The following is a 27,860-nucleotide window of genomic DNA, read 5'->3' on the forward strand; positions in this document are numbered from 1 at the left end:
GCTTAACAGGCACAGAGTTTCTGTTTGGGGTGATGAAAAAATTTTGGAAATAGATCGTGGTGATGGTTGCACAACAGTGTGAATGTACTTAATGCCATTGGATTGTACAGGGATAAACTGGAAGATTGGAATTGACATATACACACTACTATATATAAAATAGGTAACTAATAGGGACCTCCTGTATAGCACAGGGAATGCTACTCCATACTCTGTAATGGCCTATATGGGAAAAGGATCTAAAAAAGAGTGGAGATATGTACACGTATAACTGATTCACTTTGCTGTACACCTGAAACTAACACAACACTGTAAATCAATTATACCCCAATAAGAATTTTTTTAAAAAAGAAAGAAATTGATAACTGCTCCAAAATGGGTAGGGTCCTGATCAGGTTAGAGGGTGGGCAGGGTCCAACGGCCCGCAGGAAACTGCTGTGTGAACTGCAAGCGGCAGCGCGGGTTTTTACGATGGCCCCGCCTACACAACCGTGTAGGGTACTCGTATCCCGGAAGACCGCGGCTTTCACTGACCTGAGTGCTGGAAGGGGCTCTCCGGCTCGGAAGGGCTTCCCGGGGAGTGAGGGTAGCCGGCTGTGCACGGGGACTGCGGGAACGGAGGCCCGGGCGACGGAGGGAAGGCCGGGCACGGAGGCTGCTGGAAGGAGTCGGGGTAGGTGGCGTTGTGCGGCATGAGCGGCTCGCTGTGCAGGGACGCGCTGCGGAACTTGGCCAGGAGGCTGAGCTGCGGGTTGTACTCGCTGTGTCTGGGCACGAGCACGGGAGGCAGAACTGCGGGGAGGAAGGAACCGGTGCGTTAGAACCTCGGCTCATCCGCCCAAAGGAGGGTGGACGCGGGCTGCTCTTCGTCTGTCCATTTTTGGGTGATAAACTCCTGGTTTTCCTTTGGGAACCACCTGCCCACCATTCTGTGTGCTCATCGTGACACTGTCCACAAGGTCCCATCTCCTCCTCAAAAGAGAGCTTGGGAATCAAGCTGAAGCAATGGTTTCTCTCCTCGCAGCCAATTAACGAAAAGTTTAGCAGAGAATCGTTCTGATGTCAGCGCTCTAAAAATTGCCTACTCATGCCCATCGCAGAAATGCCCAGAGCTGCCCTATTACCTGGCCTTCTGGAGACCTGACTATTCACTTCTTCCTTTGATTCTGCCAATAAAGTGGGGTTTTTTGTTTGTTTGGTTTTTTAATGCAAAATCAGTTTCTGTTGCTCACAATGAAACCCCAGGTCATGCCCAGAATATTTTTACTTCGGAAACCACGGTGAATTACTTAGACGACCAGCCTAAATTTTTAGGCTCCGTACGGCTGCTTAAGTAAAAACATTCTACTTGCCTTTAGCAGAAAGGCTTAAAGGTAACTAAAAGTTATAAAGTAAAAGATAAACAGTGAGTAGTAACAAAAGTGAATAAGTAGAAGATAAGCAGTAACAGAGAACTTATAAATAAAGTTTGTTCATTTTAGTATGTTCCCTTCTGGGTTCCATACTTTAAAAAGAACAATTCGCTCCTGATTCTATACAAAAACAGGAACAGATGCAACTCTCAGGGGCAAGCATTGTCCAGGCATTCCTAGCTCCTACTGACTTCTAAAGTGTCCCAAGGCTTGGCAGAAAGAAGCTATTCCATGAAGTATTGTTGAGGGGTGACCTGGCACCAACGTAAGTTCCAGAAAGAGAAGCAGGGAAAACAGAGGGACAAAGTGATCAAAGAAATAATAGGCGAAAATGTCTCGGAGCTAAAGAAGGATCTATGTCATTAGATTGAAAAGAGCCACAGAGTATACAGCCTAATTAATGAAAAAAGATCCAGACCTAGTCATACCATCTTGAATTTCAAACATCTAAGGACAAACTGAATATTCTAAAAGCTCCCGGAAGATCACCTCAAAGTCACCTACAAGGACAAGAGAAACTGATTTATTACTTCCCATCACCGATGCTGGACAGTTAGAAGGCAATGGACCAATGCTCTTCTAAGGGGGAATAATTCTTACCCCCAAATCCCACAATGGAAGCTAATAGAATAGCCAAAAGAATAATATAATTAATATTATATTAACTTATACAATAATATAATAAAAACCAAAATATAGGTTGAGAAGAGGAAGAAAGGAAAAAGGTACTATAAGTTAGCTAAATCTTCACCTTTTATGTTAGAGTCAATGAAATTAGCTAAAAGTGATAAATTTGGAAACAGATGTATAAGTATATTATCTAGAGTTATCTTCATAGTTTTTTTAGTAATAATGGAGAGAACTAGCAAAAGAACCAAGCAAGAATGATTAAAAGAGGTGCTTCTGGAAGTGGCTGAGGTAGCACCTTTTTCAAATCACACTATGGATTTGTTACCACATGCAAGTATCAATAAAAACTTTCATAGAAAGTAAATGTTTTGGAGTAAACAGACAACAATTACAATAACAATAACATCCATCACGAAGTCCACCATTTACCCACTATCATACATTTATCTCTTCTTAACAAGCAATAATTTTCAGTTCTACAGGTAGAATATAAACTCCAACAGGTAGATGAAAAGCTTTAAGTGAAACCACTACAGAGATGAGGGTGGCAGAGAAACAATGATTTCTTCCTCCTTCAAAAGCCAGTATTTGTATATGCCTTATGACATGATAGAACAAATACTCAACATCACCATGCCAAAATGACCTGGATGATAAGCCATTCAAGTTTCTTTTATGTAATCCATGAATATACAGGCATACAAAAATGCCTTGCCTCATGAATACTCTGAAAGTGAGGGGCTGACATAGTAAATGACATATGACTTCTTTTCCAGTGATGCTTCTTGATCACAGTGTTAACAAAGATCAAATAAACACTCATTTTTCTTTTTTGGATGAAGAGTTCAGATACTCTCTGTGACTTCAGTTCTAATGTAAGATATCTACAGTGTATTCTTAACATTGATAAACAGACTCCCTCATATCTGAATGCAGAGACTTTCACTCCACCGTGGCCTGCAGATCTGAGGCACCAAAAGAAAAGAAAGGATGCATTTTTCTCTACTGAGGCAAATATCTTGATAATGTATTTCTATCATCTGGGTAAAACCAAAGGCAGTGAAGATTTGTAAGGAATACTGATGGTATCATCCTGGTTGTAATTCAGCCTGACAAGCTCAGTTTACCTTAGGTTTGCACTGATCATATTTGTAAATACTTACACTCATAACACAGCTGTCTTAGCGCCTTAGGGCTGCTATAGCAGGTATACCATAGACTGGGAAGCTTATAAACAACAGAAATTTATTTCTCACAGTTCCAGAGGCTGGGCAGTCCAAGATAGGGGTACAGCCTGGTCAGGTTCTGGGGAGAGCCCTCTTCTGGGTTGCAGGCTGGCTTCTTCTCACTGTGTCCTCACACGGTAGGAAGGGAATGGGGTCTCTCTGGGGCCTCTTCTATAAGGACACTAATCCCACTCATGGGGGTCTAGCCTCATGACCTAGTCATCTAAAGGCCCCGCCTCTTAATACTATCACCTTGGGCATGAGGTTCTCAACATATGAATTTTGGGGGGACACAGACATTCAATCCATAGTAATAGCTATTTCTAATTACTCAATTCTATTTCTGCATCACAACTGCTGCTTGTAAATATGACCTAGTGAGCTTACAGACACTGGTCTCAATGTGATGTCACCTTTTAAATACCACACTATCTAAGCATTACCCTGGGGGCAGATAATAGAAGGAGTTACTGTGTATAAGGAACTGCAGAGCAAAGCTGAGAAAAGCTTTTGTATCTTTTTCAAAAGTCATGTGGTTCTTTTTTTTTTTTTTTTTTTTTCTTTTTGCGGTATGCGGGCCTCTCACTGTTGTGGCCTCTCCCGTTGCGGAGCACAGGCTCCGGATGCGCAGGCCCAGTGGCCATGGCTCACGGGCCCCGCCGCTCCGCGGCATATGGGATCCTCCCAGACCGGGGCACGAACCCGTATCCCCTGCATCGGCAGGCGGACTCTTAACCACTGCGCCACCAGGGAGGCCCATCAAAAGTCATGTGGTTCTGATAGAGTGTGGCCATTTTACACGGGGGAGAAATTACTCCTGAAATGACCTCCGGCTGCATGAAGAAAAATCATTATGAGCCATGAAAACACTTTTGCACGGCTTCTACCAGACGCAAGCCACACAAAGTGAGGTCTGAGGACTGGTGAGACTTTACCAGCTGCTGGGTACCAGTCCGTGGGAATACAAGTACTGAAACTGAGAGTTTGTGTTTAGAAACTTTAATAGCCACTTGATAGAGTAATTTTATATCTGTTGAAATGAATAGTAAAAAATATTGAGCTTGTATTTTGTAAGTCTTTCAAAAGTTTCATCTGCCTAGTAATTCATTTGTATTGTAAAAATACTGATATTTGAGGGATTGGAAATGTTTTAAAAAACTGGTCCTTCACTACAGATAGTTTGAAAAGCACTAAAATTGATGATTTTAGTGCTTGGTTGTGTGAGTGTAAAGAAAATCAGAATTGAGCCTTCAAGGTTCCTAAAACGGGTGGTCAAAAGATGAGAGATTTCAAAGGCAAAACTTCAGCTTTATGATAATCAGGGACCCAGCAAACTTGGTGCACATTAGCATCTTCATTGTTCTCAAAATACTGACTTTAAGCACGGCCAGAAAGCTAGATGTAAAATCTGCCTTTTTCTATTAAAAGATCAAAGTTAGGAATAAAAAAAAAAGGTATAGCTTAAACATTACCTTAAAATCAATACAATCTTTGCCCATCTTTCATTTTGGAAACTCAAACCTAAAATATGATGATATGAAATCTACCTGCTGCCATATGTAAAAACATTCACACTATCATTCCTGAAAGAACCTCACATAATATGAAAAATGAAAACATGAAATAATCCTTTAAAATTAGGGTTTCAAGTGTTCAAAAGGAAAGCCAGATACATTTTACAAGATACTTCTTACAAGACACATTTTGTAACTACATTACTCAGGAAGAGAAAAATGATTTCTTGATAAATATTTTTCATGGGATGTATTCTGAATGCTTAATATAATTCAAATCTTAGAAACAAAAGAGAAATCAAGTCATTTCTGTCATAAACTCACTGACGACATTTTTTTTCAAGTAGGCAAAGAAAGCTCAGAGAGAAGCAGGAAAGAAGAGGAGAAAGCAAAGACCTACGTGATCTAGGGGAAAGCACATCAGGTTCACCAGGAATGTGGGCCTTTCTCATCACAGTCTCACCCTGTATCCGGGGCGATGTGACCGTGAGAAGCATCCACGCTCAGGCAGGTGACTTCCTTGACAACAGTTTAACAGCATGACAGTGGGATTTGGGAGCCTGAAAGGTCACCTCACTAAGACTGCTATAGGCTGGGCATGACTTAGCCAGGATGGCTTCAAGGTTAACTGAACCTGGGAGGGGGGCAGGAGGCAGGCTGGACTCCCCCCAGTACCTGTCTTCCTACCTAGAACTGCCTCGTAATGGACATGGGCCAGTTCCCAGAGTGCATGTGCCAGCCCTTTGGTCTCCCGGAATGGGGCAGATGGCCAATCAGGGAGAGGAAGCTCCCACAGAAACGGCCTCCATCAAGCCACAGGAACACTCCATCCAAAGAAAAATGTAGTCAAATTGTTACAGCCAGTGTGAAGGAATGAAGATGAACACCAGACTTCTCCAAAAGGGTGTGTGGGTGTGTGTGTGTGTGTGTGTGAGAGAGAGAGAGAGAGAGAGAGAGAAGTATAGGTACACACACACGTGTGTGTGTGAAGAGTTTTAGGAACAACACCTTCCTATATTTAAAGCCATATTTAAGAACAGCCACCAATCTCCCCTAACCGCCACTATGTTCAGTCTTGGAAGGATTTCCAGCAACTCTTTCACTGGCTGTTTCCAGACCCAGGTAGGAGATACCTCCACTTACTTGAGCTTGGGGAAAGTGCAGCCCATTTAGCTCAGCACAGCTGAGTGCAGGAAAGGGGGACGGGGAGGAGGATGTTCATTTTCTTACAGTTGATCATGTCGAGGCCATATTAAGAGCTTTCAAGAACTGGATGATGACTCCAAAATGCATCAAAATAAAACTGCATTTTTCAAAATCACACAAAGCTTACACGTATACTGAAATGAAAATATCTTCTGTCTAGATTGTTCTGACTACAAAATTTGGATCAGTTCCTGCAAAGCGAACCTCCCTCTCTTCTCTCCCTCTCTCGCGGGAAAGGGGGTCCTTCTCCTGCCAGTGCCCCATGTTCTCCAGCAACTGGGACACACCCTCTTACCTTTTACAATGAACCATGAAGGAAACCCACCTGGCGTCTCCACACGGCGGTAGTGGTAGGGGTTAATGCACACCTCTTTCTGCTTGGAGCCAAATGGGAACTCACAGCACTCCAGTGGCTTCAACTCATGGTGAGACTGGAGATCAGGCCAACGCCACACTCGGCAGTAAATGACATGGGGCAAACCCTTGCGGTGGGACACCTGCAGCCGCCCGTCCAGGGAGCGGGGAATCGTCACACACTTGCTGGGTTGCCCTGGGCAGCTGAGCGCCCTCTCCAGCTCATCCATGGCTCCTTTCTTCTTCTTTAACTTCTTCACTAATGAGTCCACCGCCTTCTCCGCCCACTTTTCCTCTTCATCTCCTTGCTTCCAGCCGAGCAGTCTCTTCACTGCTGGGCTGGTGAAGGAGAAGAGGGAGCTGATGGGGGTGCTGGAGTGCATAAGAGAGGGACCACAGGCGTCCAGTGCAAACAGGAGCTGGACCCAAGGCCCTTCACTGCCTGCAGGGCCCGAATGAAGTGAGCAAGGACGCCTCCCGGGATGTCATAGGTACCAACTCTCCAGGGACGTGATAGGTCTTCCCTTTCTTCTGGAAGTGACTGTGACCAATGCAGGCTGGAAAGTGGGTTGACTTTCTCCTAAGCCCTGGGATGGGCTGGCCAACTCTGAAAAACACAAAATAAGACTTCAGTGAACTTAACCAGGATAATTTTCAGAAAAGATTAAAGGCTGGATGTAAGAGGGAAAATATTCTTCAAATGTTCTAGACTTGAAAACTCTCAGTCACCTTTGACTCTTCCCTCTCCTTTATTCCCTATATCCAAGTCTTGGTAATTCTGCCTTCAAAATGTCTTTCAGATTTTGAAGCTTTCTCTCCATTTCCGCATATCTGAGCCCTGCCCCACCTCACCCCCCCCCCTTGATCACTGCAACACCTCTGAAGGAGCTCCTCTCTTCCAATTCTAATCCATGTACTAACAAATAAAATTTTTAACATGCCATTTTCCAACTTGAGAAATTACAGTGGCTCCACGGTTTCCCAAGTATAAATGTCTCTGATTGGGTTTCTAGGGTCTTTTCTCAACATCCTCATGCCTCATCCTTTCTAATTTATAGTTTGCACAAGTGATCCATCTTCACTGTACAATATATATATAAATGAAAAAGAAAAAAATTAGGACCACTAATCATCTCACCACTCATATATTCTTCCAAACTACTTTATAGGATACTGGTTCTCAAAATGTGACCCAAGGACCCCTGGGAGTCCCAGAGTCCCTTTCAGTGGGCTGTGAGGCCCTCTCTTTTCCAACTACACATCTGTGTGCGCTAGATTTTCCCCATGTACTTCGACCCAAACAACAGATCACAACAGACTGTATTCAGGAGCAGATGTGAGAATCCAAGTGTCGTATAGTAAACCAGGCATTAAACAGATGTGCAGAAATATAAAACAATAGCACTCTTTTCACTATTTGGGGGAAATATCTAGTTTTTTCCAGAAAAAGTTTATGTTACTATATAATGAGTTTATTGTCGTCTTTCATGAGTCAGTAAATTTTATAAGCTTCTCAGTTTTAATTACTAAAATGGTTAAAAAAAAAAAAGATATGAGCCACATCAGCAAAGCTTCTTTGGCGTTCTCAATAGTTCTTAAAAGTAGAAAGGGTTATGGGACTTCCCTTATGGTCCAGTGGGTAAGACTCTGCACTCCCAATGCAGGGGGCCCAGGTTTGATCCCTGGTAGGGGAACTAGAGCTCACATGCATGCCGCAACGAAGATCCCTCGTGCCACAACAAAGACCCAGCACAGCCTAAATAAATAAATCTTTTTTAAAAAAAATAGAAAGGGGTCATAAGACCAGAAAGTTCTAGAAGTTACACACAGTCACATACAGAAACGCGTACACAAAACAGTAGTGCTGTCACATTTGTTATCCTCCCTGAAGATCAGCTGAATTCTTCTTCGCCCTCTCATCCAAAGGAGACATTCCTTCCCAGTTATTCAACAGTGCCATTTAAATTTCCTGAGGTAGAAATGCATTTCCTCTTCTGTGAAATAGCTGGCTGAAACAAAACTCTCTCCTTCTTCCAGATTTTAGAAACCAGCTCCCTTGTTAACGTTTAAAGTAGCTGCTGGTTATATTTTGGAGAAAGCTGACTCATTTTAGCATCTTGGAATCAATATAGCTCATAATGTCCAACAATAGCTCATTTAATATGAATTAAACATAATTTTCTCCTTTGCTTCCCTGGGGGGGAAAGCTGCACCTTTCTGAGTACAATTACATGCACATCTTGAACAAAGGTGCTATCACAACGCCTGCTCTTGTGATAACCATCAGGCAGCTCTGTGAAGAGGATGGTGGTTACACAAAAATTGGTGACATTCAATAAATACGAAGCAACACATAATCACTTTATTCCTTGTATAGACTTTAGTTAGCACTGTATGGAGAAAGGTAAACTAGGGTGAAAAGGAGGCGTTAAGGGCTCGATAGCTGTTCTTTTTCTCTTGGCAGTTTGACTTACACTCAGTTTTATTTGGAAAGGTTGATTTTGTGGCTTAACAATCATGAATTTATAAAATATAGTTAAGACACTGTGTTCGAGCTCTGTTTACTTAATCGAGACAGGCTGCATTAAAGCAATGGTTGAAGAGGGTCAGGAGCTCTAAAGAGGAGAAGCAACACGACACAGAATAATCTGAACCCCCAAAGAGCTTTGAATTCTGCTTATTTTTACACAGGATTTGTTATTAGTAAATTGTGGCATAAATCTTTAAGCTCAGGTCAGCAGTAGAAAACAGCTATTTATAAAGATGTTCAGCAGAGTTAAACTAAATATACCCTTTAAAAAACTTTTGCTCCACGAAACAAATCACAGTTCTCTAAACCAGGGTTTGCTGCTGCTGTTGTCGTTTTAACTGTGGGTTCCTATCTATTAATGGCCTGGGAAATCAACTTACTAGAACACATAGCTTTTGTAAAAACAACAAAGTAGACCATATTGCAGGGCAGCTAACAAAGAAAGAAAAGGCATTATTCCATTTAAATGTTTCATTCAGAGGTAGGTGTTCTGTGTGTGTGTGTGTGTGAGTGTTTGTGTGTGTACATGTGCATGTGTCGAGGGTCACCAAGCAAAGTTTGTTTGTTGTTGTAAAACTCACAAAATAGGAAGGGGGGTGGTGTTACTCATGCTGGTCATTACTCCATTCCTATAAAGCACAAAGAAGAACGAAACAAAGTAAACTATAAAGATGAATGTACATGGAGGATTCATACACAAAAACACGACCAGGTGATTTCTACAAAATATAACAAGAGCTACGGAAGAGAGAGGCAGGAGGTGGTATAGCAGGAAGAGCCCTTGGTCCAACCTGGGGGGTTCTGGAAGGGTTCCAAAGATGATCATTGAGCTGCACTTAGAAGGATGTAAGTCACAGTTAAAAGATAAACTCACTTGGCAGATAAGGGTAATTTTCTAAAGTTTTTTGTGGTTAAATTCTCACTTTTGTAAGAAAATTGCGTATCGCTGTCATGGATCAACTGCGTGATCCTGGGCGAGTCCTGTGCTCTCTCCGGGGCCCCTCATTTCCTCCTCTGCAGATCAAGAAGGGGCTCGGTCTCACTGGGAGGGTCTGTCTGGGCGATGGGTCCATGACTCCGTGTCTGTCGTGTCACATGGGTTTACACAACAACCACGTGTCATCCCACACATGGGATTTTTTTTTCCACTTCGAAGTGAAACCAAATGATTTATTTGTGCTAAATGAATGCAAATAACACATTCAGGATACACTTCTTTGTACACTGCGCTTGCTTTTACTGGCGAAACAAGCAGTCCTCAATGCTAATGTGCTACTTTCCTCTATACCTCTTTCCTGCCAAGTGATAAAGGGTTTTGCGGCCATTATGCCAAGATATTCCTGTAATGTTCATTTCAAATGGTATTTTCTGATAGCATTTTGCACCTTTAAAATATTTGTTCGACCTCTATTTCAGGGGAACACAAGAATGGAAAAGGAAAATAGCTGTATTCCCTCAGCTGTTGGTGCTACGTTGCTAGCCCCGGGGAGACTGAAAGTTAGCACCTTCACCCATGAAGCTACCCCGCATAGAGCCAGGCAGAACACCTTCTTTCCGAGGCTATCAAACTGGCCCTTTTTATGACAAATGCCATCTACCAACACGGAACAGGGCCCACTTTTCTCTCCACCTTTTTGTTTCTTTCTAGCATTATTTTTATCACCCCTGGGGAATAAGTGAAAATGTACACTTGGCGTGACTGTGTCTGCCACCATTTTCAGCGCCTTCATCAAGGCCTTGATGTGGCCAGACATCCACAAGTGTTAACGCCAGACATCCACAAACACCATCTGTTGACCATTAGAGCTTTCCTTCTTTGGGCAGAAGGAAGAACGCACCACAACCATGCCTTCTCCGGTTCACTCGTGGTCCACTTCACACTCTCACAGCACAAAAACAATACTGTACTCTCTTTTTCTGGCATCTGAGTTTTACAATAAACCCTAACTGAGTGAGCAAAACAACTTCTCATTTTCAAGTTTTTTAAATAAACAGGACCACTTAAAAGAAAGCAGCACCGGCCACATGCACACTCCATGATCTAACTGTGCATCATTCCACACTAAAATCCAATTTGCCAGGCTGGATAAAAGTTTGGGAGATACGAGCCTTTTATTTTTTAAGTTGTCCCTTTAAATCCAACTCCTGTTAGCAGTTACTCAATCTTATTTCCACTTACTTGGCCTCACTGGAAGATTCAACTGGTGAATTCAATCCTGAAGAAAACATAATTCAAAAAATACTGTTTAAGATGCATACATTGGTTGTGTGCTCAGGAGCATAAGGAACCGCTGAACAACCCCTCAAGGGCACTGCTTCTTGGTCAATGTGGCCAAGAAAAATTGACATCACCTACCAGGCAGTGTACCCCAGTCAGCCTGGGGTGTCCATGGGTTGCAAGGGCCACTCCAGAAACATTCATGACAGAACACTGTTATTTCATTATTTGTTTTGTTTCTAAATTTTTCAACCTTATCAATTTTGACCCTCTAATCCACGGCCAGCATTAAGTATATCTCGGTATCCCCTCCATAAAACAGTTTACGATGGAAATTTAGAATTTGAACACACTTGCCAAAAGAACTTTTTTTTTTTTTTTTTTTTTTTTGGCTGCACTGCGTGGTCTGCAGGATCATAGTTCCCCGACCAGGGATCGAACCCAACCGCTGGACTGCCAGGGAATCCCTGCCAAAAGAACATTTAACCTCCTTAAAAGAAGAGACTGTTTCCTTGACTACTTCTACAGCACTTCTTGTACACCAGTAATTGATATGGCTTTTCAAGTGTAAAAAGAGACCCAAAAGAATGCTATCTAGAAAATAGCTGGCTATTATTATCACTGTTGGCACATGTATATCATGTCTTATTACTGTACACACTTGAAGAGAAACCAGGCTTAAAACACACACACAGGGTCTTCACTGGTGGCGCAGTGGTTAAGAATCCACCTGCTAATGAAGGGGAAAATGGGTTCGAGCCCTGGTCCAGGAAGATCCCACATGCCGTGGAGCAACTAATCCCATGAGCCACAACTACCGAGCTGCATGCCACAACTACTGAAGCCCGTGCACCTAGAGTCCATGCTCCACAACAAGAGAAGCCACCACAATGAGAAGCCAGCACCCCAATGAAGAGTAGCCCCTGCTCACCACAACTAGAGAAAGCCCATGTGCAGCAATGAACACCCAACGCAGCCAAAAATAAATAAAATAAATAAGTTAATTAATTAAACACACACACACAAATATATATTTGATTAATTCAAATTTGTCCTCACTTAAACTAGCCTGTCATCTCTACATGTTCCAAATGAGTGGCAATCACAAGTTTGTACTGTAAAGTGTAAGTAACGACCTCATACACATACCAGTTTAATGTCATTGGATAAACATGCCAGTTGGTGGATAAACATGGAAATGGCATCATGATGTCATATGCCAGGAAAGAGACTTTTCTAGCTGTAATCAGAGACTTCCTACAAATCTGTGAGAGGGCAGTTCGCATTCACCAATCTTCTAGTGAGAGTCTTGTCGCAGGAGCAGGATACTTCCTGCCCACAGCGTCAGAGGAAGATGACAGACATGCGTCCTTATAACAGGGGCCCCCATGGTGGGATTTCAGAGCACTATGGACCTCTGAACTGTCTGCTCATTTTGGGTGATCGTGCATATACAGATTTTTCTAGGGAGATAATTCATAGGTATTTTTCTTCAAATTCTTAAAAGAACTTGTGACCACCAAAAGATTAAAAAAAAAAAGAAAAAAAGGACCCACTGAATTAGAAGAGGAAAAGGAGGAAGTATGAGAGAGAAGGGAAAGAAGCTGAAGAGACCTGAAGAGAATAGCTGACTATTCTAACTCAACTGGGCTCTGGGGAAGGGTCTTTAAAAAGACTAGGAAGAGAATTCTAAGGAGATGGTAGAGTATGAAGCACCAGGAATCTGCCTTCCCACCTAGACAATTATTACACTAGCAGAATCGAATGCAACTGTTGTGGAACTCTGGAGTCATTTGAAGGCTGGCAACTTCAGGGGAAGGCTTGGATGGTAAATTGTGGCTAATCTGGGCCAATTTTAGTTCTTAGCACAAGAAGCAGTTACCTAGTCCATATCTCTTGGCAGCAGCCTGCACAGCTTCCGCAGGGAGCCAAGGTAGGCAAAAAGGACCGGGTCCTCCAAACATCAGGTACCTGTGCTCTGATCACCAACTGCTGATCCAGTTACAGAGATGCAGACAAACTGGAGGGCAGCCGTTGATCTTGCACTTCCCACTGGTGCAAGCCCCTTCCCCTCTGGCTGAAGTGACTTCCAGGGGCTTTAAAGGGCTGATACTTCTTCTCCACCTCACCCCCTTTTAAGTTTCTCTTTTTCTCCTTTTGGAAGCCAGACATTAAAGACTAGGACAACTTAAGGAACTAGAGAATGAAGAACAAGCTAAACTCCAAGCTAGCAGAGGGAAGACAATAATAAAGATTAGAGCAGAGATAAATGAAACAGAGAATAGAAAACCAATAGAAAAAAATCAATGAAACCAAACTACTGATTCTACAGAAATAAATATGTTATAAAAGAGCACTATGGGGCTTCCCTGGTGGCACAGTGGTTGGGAGTCCGCCTGCCGATGCAGGGGACACGGGTTCGTGCCCTGGTCCAGGAAGATCCCACATGCCGCGGAGCAGCTGGGCCCGTGAGCCATGGCCGCTGGGCCTGCGCGTCCGGAGCCTGTGCTCTGCAACGGGAGAGGCCACAGTGGTGAGAGGCCTGCGTACCACCAAAAAAAACCAAAACCAAAACCAAAACAAAAGAGTACTATGAACAACTGTACTCCAACAAATCAGATAACCTAGATGAACTAGAGAAGAAACAGAAAATCTGAATAGATCTATCACTAGAAGGAGATTGAACAAGTAATCAAAAAATCTCCTGACAAAGAGTCCAGGACCTGCTAATTCACTGGGACCTTGCTAATTCTATCAAACATTTAAAGAACTAATACCAATCCTTCTCGAACTTTTCCAAAAAACTGAAGAAGAGGGAACATTTCCTAATTCATTCCATGAGGCCAGAATTATCCTGAAACCAACGTCAACAAAGGCACGACAAGAAAAGAAAACTATACCAATGTCCCTTATGAACATCAATGCAAATATCCTCAGCAAAATACGAACAAACTGAATTCAGCAGCATATTAAAAGGATTATATACCATGACCAAGTAGGATTTATTCCTGGAATGCAAGGATGGTTAGACATATAACAATCAATGTAATATACCATATTAACAGAAGGAAGGGAAAAAAACACATGTCATCTCAACTGATGCAGAAAAGGCATTTGAAAACATTCAACATCCATTCATGAGAAAATGCCAACAAACTACAAACAGAAGGACACTATCTCAACATAATAAAAACCATATATTAAAAAACCCACAGCAAACATCATACTCAATGGTGAAAGACTGAAAGCTTTTCCTCTAAAATAAGGAACAAGGCAAGGATGCCCGCTTTTGTCACTTCTATTCAATATAATACTGGAAGTTCTACCCAGAACCATTAGGCAAGAAAGAGAAATAAAAGGCATTCAAATTGGAAAGGAAGAAGTAAATTTATCTCTGTTTGCAGATGATATGATCTTATATGTAGAAAACCCTAATGAGTCCACACACACAAAATCTGTTAGAACTAATAACCAAATTCAGCAAAGCAGAAGGATACAAAGTCGACATGCAAAAATCAGTTGCATTTCTATACACTAACAGTGAACAATCTGAAAAAGAAATTACAAAACAATCCCATTTACAATAGCATCAAAACAAATAAAATACTCAGGAATTAACCAAGGTGGTGAAAGACTTGTATAATGAAAACTATAAAACACTGCTGAAAGAAATGAAAGACATAAGTAAATGGAAACACATCCCATGTTCATGGATTGAAAGACTTAATATTGTTAAGATGTCAATACTACCCAAAAAATCCCAATTTTTTGGCAGAATAGAAAAATTCATTTTAAAATTCATACAGAATCTCAAGGGACTCTGAAATTCGGGTCTTTTGAGCATGAGCTACCCATTCTCTTTGCTTGGCCCTGCAAGAAACACTGTACTTCCCTTCAACATAACCTAGTATCAGTAGATTGGCTTTGCTGCACATTGGGTGAGTGGACCAAAGTCTGGTTTGGTAACAAACAGAGAGGCGAAAGTGCCAGCTTCTCCAGAAGCTGTGGAATGAGAATTCCAGGCAAAAGTTCTAAGAGGGTGGCGTAAGGGTGGGGAGAATTTGGTGAGTTTGGGTAGCTGAAGGAAAGCCTGTGTGGCCAAGGAGGAGTGGGCAAGGAGGTGAGGTGGGAGGGGTGGGCTGGAGGCAGCTCATGATGGACTCTGAAGGCAATGTGTGGAAAATGGATTTTATTTTAAGTGCAAAGGGGGGCCTTTGCATGGGTTTAAAAAACAAAGAAGTTAAATGACCTGATGCATTTTTAAATGATCACACTGGCTGCTTACGTGGAGAAAAACAGGATGGTAAGAAAGCAGGGAGACCAACTAGAACACACTACAGTACAGGTGAGAGACCGTGGGAGACCTAACAGGGCAGTAGCGGTTGAGGAAGGTGGGATCAGTGGAGTGTTGTTTTGTGTTTTTAAGATGGGGATTCTAGAGACCATCTTACGCATTGAGAGAAATTAATCAGTAAAAAAAGGAGAGATTCATGTTGCAAAAGATAGAGGAAGTGGGGCCACGGAAGGGAAGAGGGGAGAATGGGGGCAGATTCAGGTAGGTTTGTCCATCTGGTCACTGGAAGAATGGGAGCATTACCTCTGAAAAAGTCTAATGTCTTGGTTGAAGCTTGAGTTAAGACTGGGAGGAGGAGGGATGAGAGACTTCAGGAGCAAGGAAAAGGTGGGAAGCAGGGAGAGGGTGGGAAAACAGGAGTGTGTTCTGAAAATACAGATACAAAGCAAAAGGCAAGCTCCTACTGGGGCCACTTAGCCAGCATGACTGACAGACAACAAAGCCGTTGTAGGGTCCCACTCCAAGGAGCTTCAGAAAAAGCCAACCTACTCTCAGAAAAGAAGCATTGCTCACTGCTCAGACTGAAACCTGGGTCCTCTACCAGTGGGCTCTTTTCCCTGTATGATACAAGGAGGTGATCAGAGCTGGATAAGGAAGGAGGGCAGCCAAGACAGTACTCGGGTACTTATCTATACGAATCACAAAAATACCACAACACACTCTCAAAATATAAGTTGGTCACATTCCTACTAAAGTAGGCAGTGCCCTCAAGTGTGAAAAAATAACACTTCTAAATATTTTTTGTGATGATCATGCCACCCAGCACATGGAAATTAGCAAGTCAGAGGAAATTCTGAAGTGGTAATACAGAGGATTCATGTTCCTTACAGAAAGGAGTGATTTACGTGATTGCCTTTTGAACCTTTAATATAATAGTTTTGAGGCAGGGACTGAAGATAAATACTTTCATTACTCTGAAAGGATGCACAAGAAACTGATGACATTAGATGCTTCTGGAAAGAAAATGGTGGCTGGGGAGAAGGGTGAAAGACATGTTACTTCTGTACTTTTTGAATTCTGTATCAACTGAAAAACACCTCCAGAGTCAGAAAAATCCCAATAAAAAACCTAGAAGAGAAGGAGAACTGCAAAAATTAGGAAATGTTTTGCCCATTATTTTTCCAAGCATTGATTCTGCTTCATACTTCAATTTCTTTCTGTATAAACCTTTTATTAACAAAGATTGATTTTTCCCCCACCTTTCCTCAACAGATTTTGAAGCAGAACCATATGATTACTCTCTCTGAGATGCCTACAGATCTTGGTTCAGCTCTTGTTAAAATGACAAGAGGACTGGATTTCCAGTATCCATTCAAAAAGTAGTGTGCTATTTACTCTAAAATGTGGCTCCATGTTTTTTTATTCCCAAGATAAGTCTTGCATTCCCAGTTAGACAATAGGTAGTGAACATCTTACAAAGAGACAACCCACTCATCAGGAGCTCTTACTTGTCTTAAAACTTGAATTATATCACCAGAACTCAGCAGAGAGACAAGCTAACAGAAAAAAGTATAGGTCTTTAACTCACAGTAGGACCCAAATAGGATTGCAACAAAGTAGACTATGTGTTACTTAGAGCCTTTTCTTAATTTAGACCAAGCTCTAACATGCTTTACTGTTTGTATTAGAATGTTTTGATTGAAATTTCATGTATGCACAAATGTGTATCATCACATTAGACAGTGCAATTCTTTCTTTCCTCCCTCCTATATTTGTAACTCTTAGTGTGTTTATAAAACGTTCCACATTCTCAAGGAAAATAGAATCAAGGCCAACTATTTCAGCATGGATGATTTATCAATTACAAATTGAAGATCCTCAGAAATCTATTTTTACTGAATTGTTTATAAACTGAATAACTGTTGCCCTTAAAAAAAACAAACTTTCTGTACCTTAGCAACCTCAAAAAGATACAACACAAGGCATCTTAAAGGTGCCCTTACTGGAAGCAATTCTGATCTATGAAAATCTGGCTTTGCCACAAATGTAAATTTGGGAGAGATTATTTGTCTTACAAAATGACTCATTATAAATATAAAAGTATGCTGCAATTTACAAAAATCTGATTCAGCTTTTTCAGGAATAAATACCCTTTGGCCTCTCACTGTTGTGGAGCACAGGCTCCGGACGCGCAGGCTCAGCGGCCGTGGCTCACGGGCCTAGCCGCTCCGCGGCATGTGGGATCTTCCCAGACCAGGGCACGAACCCGTGTCCCCTGCATCGGCAGGCGGACTCTCAACCACTGCGCCACCAGGGAAGCCCAGGAATAAATACCCTTTCATTCAATAAATATTTACCAAGTTGTCTATGTTGCAGATCCTTTAGTTAACTGTTAAACTTTACATATTTTGCTTCTAAAGGTATATCTAATAGAAACAATCTAGACTCCTTAGTAGAATTAAGAGAGTTCCCATTATATGGCTACTTCTAAAATACAACTCTAACTTTAAAAACGTATTCTGGCCATCTTATCATCTAAACATTTTCGTTAGGCAGTAAAGAACCCCATTGTTAGCAAACTGCAGAGCAAATCAAATTAGCTTTGGGGACGCTTTATCTTCTAAACTCTTTGCCCATCGAAACACCAAACATCCTTAAAACTTTAAGAATTTTACAAACCTGCCAGCTTTTTTGTAAGCAATACGGTATTATTTTACTGATGTAGTCAATAAACCACTTTTTAAAAATGCTCCCAGTGTGTCCTTCAGAAAACTGTATTATTCTAAATATCAGATGATATCCATGTAGAATAGCTTAGCTCAAATTCAGAAAAGGGATATTTCCCTTTTTCTAAATAGATGTTTTGAAATTGTTTTTGTAGGTAAGGAGGTATATTTCCACCTTCTCGTTGTTATAAAGTCACCCCAGGACACCGTGGATGTCATTTTTTAACCCTGATGAGTGTTTAGGAACAATAGAAATGAGTTCGCCGCCAACAAGTACATCCTCCTTCTCTCTGTCTCCCCCCCACACCATTTCTCAATAAATGCGGTTCAGCCCAAATATGGGGAATGCGCTGTGGCGACACAGCAGAACAGTGCATGACAGCCACATCACGCAGAGGACAGAAAGATGTTTTTTCAAATCTCCCTATTTTTCATTCAGAACTTCTCATATATCAACACACAAGTAATGTGCAGGGGGCTTACTCAAAAACAGATTTTTTAATTTATTTCTGTAACTCCATCCTGTAATTATGGGAAACACAAGTGATCTTTCACTTTTCCTCTTTCCACTTTGTTCCTCTGAGAAATGCAGATCTACAGCAGAGTGAATGGCCATTTGCCTGGCATGACCAAAGCATCTTGCTACCTTCCCTTGTGCTTAGGCGCACTGCTAGGAGTACGGGTTATTTCTACATAGCCTCTAAATTACCCTGCGAAGCCATCCTGAAGTAATTCTCCACATTTTCTTTCCTTTCTTTCTTTTTCTCTCTCTTTCTTGCTTTCTTTCTTTTCCTTCCTTCCTTCCTTCTTCCTCTCCCTCCCTCCCTCCTTTCTTTCTTTCTATGAGGTACAAGTGACTTATTAGTTCCAGGTGTGCAACATAGTGATTCAACATTTTTATAGATTATACAACATACTAAGTTGTTATAATATCGTTGACTATATTCCCTGTGCTGTACTTTACATCCCTGTGATTTAGTTTATGACTGGTAGTTTGTACACTTTCATTCATTCTTTGATTCAGTCAACAAATCTTTTGAGTCTCTACCATGCATTAGGTGCTGTGCTGTGTGCTAAAACTATACAACAGCTTCCCAGATTCAAAGTCTTCATTACCTAAGGAATTAAAAGAATCTAAGTCAGGACACAAGGCCATTAAACTGCTTCAAAATATTTAGAGTCTTAAACATGCAATGAGGGATATTTGGGGAGATATTTTTGGCTTTGCCAAATGGTTTATGGGGAAGTGTTGCTTTGTTTTATTTTATTTTTATTTTAAACATAGGTGGCAACAAGTGATTTCATCATAGAGAGTCTAAAACTCTGGGCCAGCCCAGAAGCAATCTATTTTCTTCACTGTGCCAGGCCCAGTGAGACCCACAATCTGTAACTGGCACCCCGCAGGACAGTTTCCCTGTTCCCTAGACCTGTGGATGGACCGTGAGACATGAACTTGAGCTGCTCCAACTTGTTAGGTTTTCCTCCAGGTAGAATCTCTGAAAACGTAGACGCGATATAACTGAGGAAACGACACCATTTAAAGTCCTAACATTTCTGTGCTGTAAATTTATCTGCTCCTGCTGCTCCACTGGGCATCTGTTAACTGCTACTGTCCTACCGTGCAACAAGTGCTTCTTTAGACCTACGGTTAGGATTCTCGCCCTTGAGAAAGAATTCCAGAAACTAAAAACAAAACAAAACGAAAAACGGAATCTGTGCTGGAGTCAAAGTGAGCTCACCCATTGTAATGAGCTCTGTACATTTTCAAGCTAGAAAAACTCACACCCAGAAGGATGAAAGGGTGCAAGGCAGTGTTGGGAAAATTTTTGTCAATTATGATGATAATATCATTGAAATATATACAACATGGCATTATTGGGTGACTAGGCTTAATTGTACCACTGACTTGAAAGATTAAGCTGGAGGGAAGTTCACCTCCTATTGGAGTCACCCAGGCCAGACAGACATAAGGAAGGAGCCTTATAAGATTATGGCTGATGGCCCATTAACCAAGAGGATAGCTGTGAATAATGAAGTCAATCATTGTACAGAGCAAAAATTCTTCCATTGTAGATTTAGTCACTGAATCTAGACTAACAAGTAGATTTTTGTGTGCTAAGGAGTCATGAAACACAGCAAAAGCCAAGAGGAAGTGCCCCAGCATACAGAGGCACTCCCCTCCCCGGCAAGTGTAAAAACAGCAGGAAAGACATTCTCAACCTTACAAATGATGACAAGACCCACAAACTAGCTAAACTGAGTTCTTACTATGAAGCCTTAGATGTCAGGACACATTTTGACAACATCACCAAAACTTTTCACCAAACAGCCTGCTTATACTTAACTGATCCTTTGAGCTTTAAAATTGACATCACCACTGCCCATAAAAATTCCAGTCTTTTTAGAATGACCCGTGTCCTACTACATCAGGGACAACGTACCTGTTTTCTCAGTTGGTTAAACTGTTACTTAGCAGATAATATCTCAGCGATGCTTAACTTTAAAATCAAGCATGAAGCCACAACTGAGGTAGATCACTATTTGCATACTTGAGCAGCAAAGCAAACAGTAATAAGTGAGATGTAGTTTCAAACAAAGAATATGTGAAGACATTTGCCAAGCAAGATCTCAAACAGAATACAGAACAACTCAGTGTTCTCCAGTCTTCTGGAAATCCTGGCACTTTATTTGGCTAGAAATTTTTAGTTGTAAGAGTAGAATGTAAGTAAAAATCATTAATATATCCTCACTTGATTTATTAAGTTAATAGACTTCTTGTTGAAAACCTAACTTTGTCGGAAATACCAAGTGTTGATAAGAATGTGATTAACAAAAATTGATAGGAATAGGTGGATCAGCACTTTGCAAACAATTTGCTATTATCTTGTGAAGTTGAAATTTGCATATCTTTAGACCTAGCAACTCCACAACCGGATGTATGTCCTAGACTAGTTTTCAAACCTCAGGTAGAAATGGTTAATAAAATCTAATTTATTGGATCCCTATCAGTATTTTAAAAAATAGACTGGGTTTTATCAGAGTCATTGCTCAGAGTAGGGAAAAGTATTATATCTTGAAGTTTTTGAAGTGATACATAGATACACAGATACATAGAGAGAGAGAGCGTGATGTGTGTATATGTCCTGTTGGGTTATAGTTAAAACTATGTGAAAGGCACTGCCCTAAATGACACTACGGCATATACGGTAATACTTATATAGCAGCATTATTCAAAATAGCACAAATTTGGAAATAACCCATCCATCAACTAGAGAATGAACAGATAAATGATGGAATAATCTCACAGTGAAATATCATAACTAACTATACTGAGGGTTGATCTTAGAGATAAAATGTTAAATGAAAAACAAAGTAGAGCCTAGAAGACTATACAGAGTATGAAATCATTTTTATAAAGTTTAAAAACAGATAAACAAAAATTAAATATCACAGATACATACATGTTATCAAATTATATTTTAAAGATCAAATCAATGAAAACACAAAATTCAAGCTATTAATACTTGAGGCAGAAGAGTAGCACAAGAATTCCCCATCTTTCCTGCCTTGCCCTGCCCAGTCTTTCCTCCTTTCTCTCTCCCTTCCTTTTTTCTTTAATTAAAATAGTGAGGGAATTTTCTCCCCTTGATTTTAAAAGCATTTTGTGTTCACAAAAGAAAAAAAAAAACGAGAAAAATATGGAAAATTTCTTAAAAAGAGAGGCCCCAAATGACTGTTCATTCACACAGAAGTGTTAATCATTGTTAACATTTTTATGAATTTAAAACTCTTTCTTCTAAATAAAAATATTGTAAAATAGGGTTAGTTCACAGATGTGTCTTATATTCTGCCTATTTCAATGAATGAAATATTGTAAGCACTTTCACGTATTTTGTTTTTAAAGTTTTGTGGTAGTCAGAGTAATATTCAGCTTTCAATTTTAACTCTAAGTTGCATTTTTATTTCACTTACAATACTTTCGTGTGCCATAATTTAAAAAAAAAAACAGATTTTGAGCACTCTCTGTACAGATTTTACAGTTGGTTGTCCACAGTTTCAGAGTAATTGCTAAAACAAAACCAAAATAAACCCAGAGGCATTTTGCCTCTAGTCATATCTAAATCAGTCAAGGCATTTTACAATTCTAATTATATAAGTTGCTCATTAAGCTTTATTCTTACAAAAGTTAAAACAGATGAGATTAAATTTCAGTTGATCATCAACCACAGTTCCCAAATCCTCATATGCTTCCTGGTATAACTACTTTTACCTCTTTGGGCTTATTTTTAGGTATTTTCCTCTTCATATTCACATATAGATAGGTCCTCACCAAAAAAATATAGTATTAGTTTGAATTTTTAAAAATATTTAATCATTCTGCAACTTGCCTGAGGGTATTTTCTATGTTAGTATTATATAAATCTACTTCATTCTTTTAAAATGCTGCAGATAGTATTCCATATTATGACAAAGCCGTTTTCTGCTTAAGCCCAACCTGCCATTCAAAGGAATCTACCAGAGTGGGAAATCTACTGATAAAATATATTCATGTTTACCTGCTTGAAAACTGGCATCAACTTAAGGAATGTAGGGTATCTTGAGAGGATGTGAAATGGTATCTCACTGTAGTTTGATTGGCATTTCCCTAATGATTAATGATGCTGAGCATCTTTTCACATGCTTCTTGGTGATTTGTGTATCTTCTTTGGAGAAAAGTCTGCTCAAGTCCTCTGCCCATTTTAAAACTGCATTGTTAGTCTTTTTGTGTTGCACTGTAAGAGTTCTTTATATATTCTGGATATAGAGATTCTGAGATACATGATTTGCAAATATTTTCCCCTTTTTATATGTTGTCTTTTTACTTTCATGATAATGCTCTTTGATGTACAGAAGTTTTTAAGTTTGATGACATCCAATTTATTTACTTTTTCTTTTGTCACTTGTGCTTCTGGAGTCCTATCTAAGAACTCATTGCCAAATTCAAGGTCATAATTATTTACCCCTATGTCTTTTTCTAAGAGTTTTATGGTTTTAGCACTTTTATTTAAAACTTTTATTTAGTTTTATTTTATTTGATCATTTTCAGTTAATTCTGTGTATAGTGTGAGATAGGAGTGTCACTTCATTGTTTTGCATGTGGATACCCAGTTATCCCAGCACCATTTGTTGAAGAGATTATTCTTTCCCCATGGAGTGTTCTTAACACCTTTGTCAAAACTCAATCAGCCACAGATCCACAGATGGTTGGTTTTATTTCTGGGCTTTCAATTCTATTCCATTGATCTAATTAGCCTTACGCCAATACCACACTCTTGATTTCTGTAGGTTTGTAGTAAGTTTGAAACCAGGAAGTGTGAGCCTTCCGACTTTGTTCTCCTTTTTCAAGATTGTTTTGTATTTTATTTATTTTTATGGTTTAATGTCTCTTTTCTCCCACCATGACATAGGCTCCATTAGGATGTGGATTTTTGTCCATTTTGTTCACCACTGTACCCCAGGCTCCTAGAACAGGGTTTAGCATATAGTAGGCACTTATATTTGCTGAATGAATGAATGAGGTCCTGAGAAGACAGAGTTGTCCACAGCTCAGAGGAGGAGAAAAGGAAAAGAGAGGAAGATAATACCATGGTTGAGCAATTCCTGTCAGAGAAGAGTTGAAATGGCAGGAAGGCAGGTGGTTTAAGCTTGGGCTCTGGTGCCAAGGCACCCTTTCAAAGCCATACTGTCAGTGGGGCAGGAGCGGCTGGAGCCATTCTGGTGTGTGTCAGTGTTTAGTAATTCACACGTACTAAAGCTAAAAATCATTTCGTTACTATCACATTGAACATTTTATATTTTTCAAAAACAAACCATCAGATGAGATGAAGCAGAATAACCATAAATGGTCTTCTCTGAACTGAGAGGGAAAAGAGCTTTTGCATCTTATCTCATGTCTCCATAGCTTTTAGGATACATAAATAATTATTTTTGATAAGTTTATGTAGTTTTACAATCATATCAGAAAACATACCCTGCAATGCAAAAGTACCAAACTGACCTTCTAAAAAAATTCCAAACGAAATCTTCATTAAACACATTTATCACATTTAGCTAAATTAAATGAGTGAGCAGTGACATCAGCAAGCCTGAACACTATTGTTACTAATGGGACAGAAGCCAGTGAAGAAAAAGCAGCACCAGAATATGTGGTGCAGTTTAAGATAAATGCTTTGGAAATTTTCTTTGATGCTCATTGCTTTCTTTTTCCATGTAAAATTTTTAAAATGTAAATAATTAAGGAAGTATGAAGAGCACCACTACTGTTGAATGTATATTATGTAAACTGCCACTGAATAATTGCATTTTTCCTACACAACAGCAAACACTGTTGCTTGAGATGAAGCAATCTATGGCCACTCCACAAATTAAGCCATATGGCCCCACCTGTTTCTAGGTTCCAAGACAGCACACCTACTTGCTAATAAAGAACCTGTTAACCAGAGGATGCAAATAGGCCTCTTATTTAACTTTTTCAAAATCAACAAGGTGTTGTTGATATAATTTGGCAGAGAGTCTGATTTATTAAGGGAGTGAGATATGCATCTCCTCATCTGATAATGATTTAAAACACTATGTGAAGTATACAAGCTGCCACTAAAATGGCACAGCTCTGGGATTTGCCAGGTGCTAATCGCTCCACTCAAACCCTCAGGGAAAATGTACAATTTCCCCGGGCAGTCATCCCAGGTTTAATTATATTCTGGGAGTTTTATTCCCTGGACAGAGGTGACAGTCTGGAGAGAGCTTTACCTCAACTTGGTCTTCAACTTAGCGACTAAAAGACCATGGAGACTTCACCACCTCATCTGCAAAATCCACTCCGGGAGGCAATACTGCTGTTCATCCCTCAAACCCAGCTCACATGACTTCCCCAGATGAATTCTCTTCTCAGTCAGTAGCTTATACGCATTACTGTTTTCACTCTGGATCGTAATTTATTTGTTCATCTGCCTCTCCTCTATTAAACGACCGTCTTTAAGGACAGAAACTGTCTTATTCATCTCTGTAGCTCCAATCCCTCCCATAAAATCTGCATTTAATAAATATTTATGATTATTTGTGTGACGGCACTATGTCACCTAGTGCTGGTGCCTGGGAAATAGTAGCTGCTTAATAAGTATTAATTACTGGAAATTTTCTTTACTCAAAATTGCACTTGTTTTCCTCTTTTTATGACAGCTTGCTGTCGGAACTCAACTCAGGCTCTTACCATCCTAGACCAGTGGTTTTCAAGGAGGGAGGAGGGGTAATTTTACCCACCTTGGGTCACTTGGCAAGTCTGGAGGTATTTTTGGTTGTCACAACTGGGCTGGAGGGAGTGGGTGTCACTGGCATCTAGCAGGTAGAGGCCAGGGGTAACGCTAAACATCCTACAACTCAGAGGACAGCACCCCACAATTACCTAGCCCCAAACACCAGTAGAGTCAAGGCTGAGAAATGCTGACCTAGGCTTTCATTGCTTGAAATTGACTCCTGGTCATTCTACTCTATTCCTACTATTTCTCTCCTCTAATCTATTCTTCTGAAAAATCCTTTCTTCTAATTGAGGTATAATTGACACATAACATTATATTAGTTTCAGGTGTGCAAGACAATGACTTGATATTTGTCCATATTGCAAAATAATCAACACAGTAAGTCTAGTTACCATCTGTCATCATACCTAGTTACACAAATTTTTTTCTTGTGATGAGAACTTCTAAGATCTACTCTCTCAGCAACTTTCAAATATGCAGCACTATACAGTATGATCACGCGTCACCATGCTGTACATCACATTCCCATGACTCATTTATGTTATAAATTATACCTTTTGACCCCCTTCACCTATTCTGCCGCCTCCCCCCCACACCTCTGGCGACCACCAGTCTGTTCTGTGTATCCATGAGGTTGACTTTTTGTTTTGGGTTTGTTTTTTTTTTTGATACCACATATAAATGAGACTAAAAATATTTATTGTCCTTATCCTGTTCAAAAGGTCTTACACTTTTTAAAATATCTTTGTTTTTCAGTTAAGAGTTGCTGCTGGATTTTCAATTATACTACCACCATATTAATATGTCAAAAGCAGAACTAGAACCAAGTTTTAAAAATTCTTATTTCTAATCTACCTGCATTACAACTCTCTTAACTCAAACGAAAGCTTTTAAATGAGGAGGACACTGAGGGGCAAAATACAGACTCTAGGGGACAGCAGCTAATTTTTCTTCAGTGATCCAAATTTCTAGAGCTACAAAGACCAAATGGCCCTTCTAATTTCATTTGCAGAACAACTGCTGTGTCACTGAATGTTATATCACACACTGGACTGTTATCTCTTTTGCTGGCTAAATATCCTCGAATCTAACCATGATTTGTTTAAAATTAATGTGACCTAAGATTGGTGGGGTTTTAGAAACAAAGAATCTTTTTAAATATCTGCTTTCTTTTACTTATATGACTGTATGTTATGAAACTCCACAGAATTCTTAAATGTGAAAAGTAATATACACAAATAGGTGGAAAATACATATATATATAGTAGTTTTTTAGACTCTTTCCATTAAAAATCACATTCCATGCAAATCTTATATTTGATAAGGGATTCATATCCAGAATGTATAAAGAACTGAACAACAAAAAAACCCCAAACAACTCAGTTGAAAAGTGGGCAAAGCACTTGAATAGACATATCTCCAGAGAAGATATACAAGTGGCCAATAAGCCCGTGATAAGGTGCTCAACATCATTAGTCATTGGGGAAATTCAAATCAAAACCACAATGGGATAACACTTCATACCCTTTAGAATGGCTGTTATCGACAAAACAGAAACTAACAAGCATTGACAAGAATGTGGAAAAATTAGAATCTTTGTGCCCTGTTGGTAGGAAGGTAAAATGGCTCAGCAGCTGTGGAAAACAGTTTGGCAGCTCCTCAAAAATTAAATGTAGAATTTCCATATGACCCAGTAATTGCACTCCTAGGTATATACACAAAGGAATTGAAAACAGGTACACAGACACTGATTGGTACTCATACCAATGCTCAGAGCAGCATTATTCACAATACCCAAAAGGTGGAAACAACCTACGTGACCATCAACAGAAGGATGGATAAACAAAATGGGGCATACATACAGTGGACTATTATTCAACCTTAAAAAGGAAGGGAGTTCTGACACATACTACAACACGGACGAAACTTGAAGATGTTATGCTAATGAGATGAGCTAGACACAAAAGTATGATTCCACTTACATGAAGTAAATAAAACAGGCAAATTCATAGCAACAGAAAGTAGAAGAATAGAAGCTACCAGGACTGAGAGGAAAGGGAAGGGGGTGTTTTTGTTTAATGGGTACAGAGTTACAAGTGAGAGGATGGAAAAGTTCTGGAGATGGATAGTGGTGGCGGAAGCACAACAACATGAATATACTTAATGCCATTGAATTGTACACTTAAAAATGTAACTTTTGTGAATATTTTACTACAAGAAAAATCTTATTCCAAATGTTATGATAATTTGCTTCATCACTACCTTCAAGGGATTTTACAAATAAAGTCTCCTTCTGCCAAAATTAGAGGTTTTTAAAAATTCTAATTTTGAGAGGGAAAATAATGTGCCATTGGTACATGGAAGCCTTGAAAGAAACTAAAATCCCTAATAACATAAAATGCTGGGACATCTTCGCACACAGCCCAGGCCCAATTATGTAGGTTACTCACCTTTC

The 27,860-nt window shown here is 40.1% G+C and overlaps 1 protein-coding gene across 3 annotated transcripts in view; it reads right to left on the reverse strand.

The window, feature by feature from the left end:
- Window positions 1–27,860, reverse strand: part of SMAD9 (SMAD family member 9) — a 61,127-nt gene that overhangs the window by 19,272 nt on the left and 13,995 nt on the right. For 2 of the 3 annotated variants that reach the window (XM_060079902.1, XM_060079903.1), the window contains exons 2-3: window positions 6,284–6,949; window positions 535–792 (exon numbers count right to left, since the gene is read on the reverse strand). In XM_060079902.1, the coding sequence (XP_059935885.1) occupies window positions 535–792; window positions 6,284–6,725 (700 nt within the window). In that variant the 5' untranslated portion in view covers window positions 6,726–6,949. The remainder of the gene's footprint in view (window positions 1–534; window positions 793–6,283; window positions 6,950–27,860) is intronic. The other variant, XM_060079904.1, reaches the window with a different exon arrangement.

The sequence above is a fragment of the Mesoplodon densirostris genome, chromosome 17 (assembly GCF_025265405.1).
Source record: "Mesoplodon densirostris isolate mMesDen1 chromosome 17, mMesDen1 primary haplotype, whole genome shotgun sequence".
Lineage (NCBI taxonomy): Eukaryota > Metazoa > Chordata > Mammalia > Artiodactyla > Ziphiidae > Mesoplodon > Mesoplodon densirostris.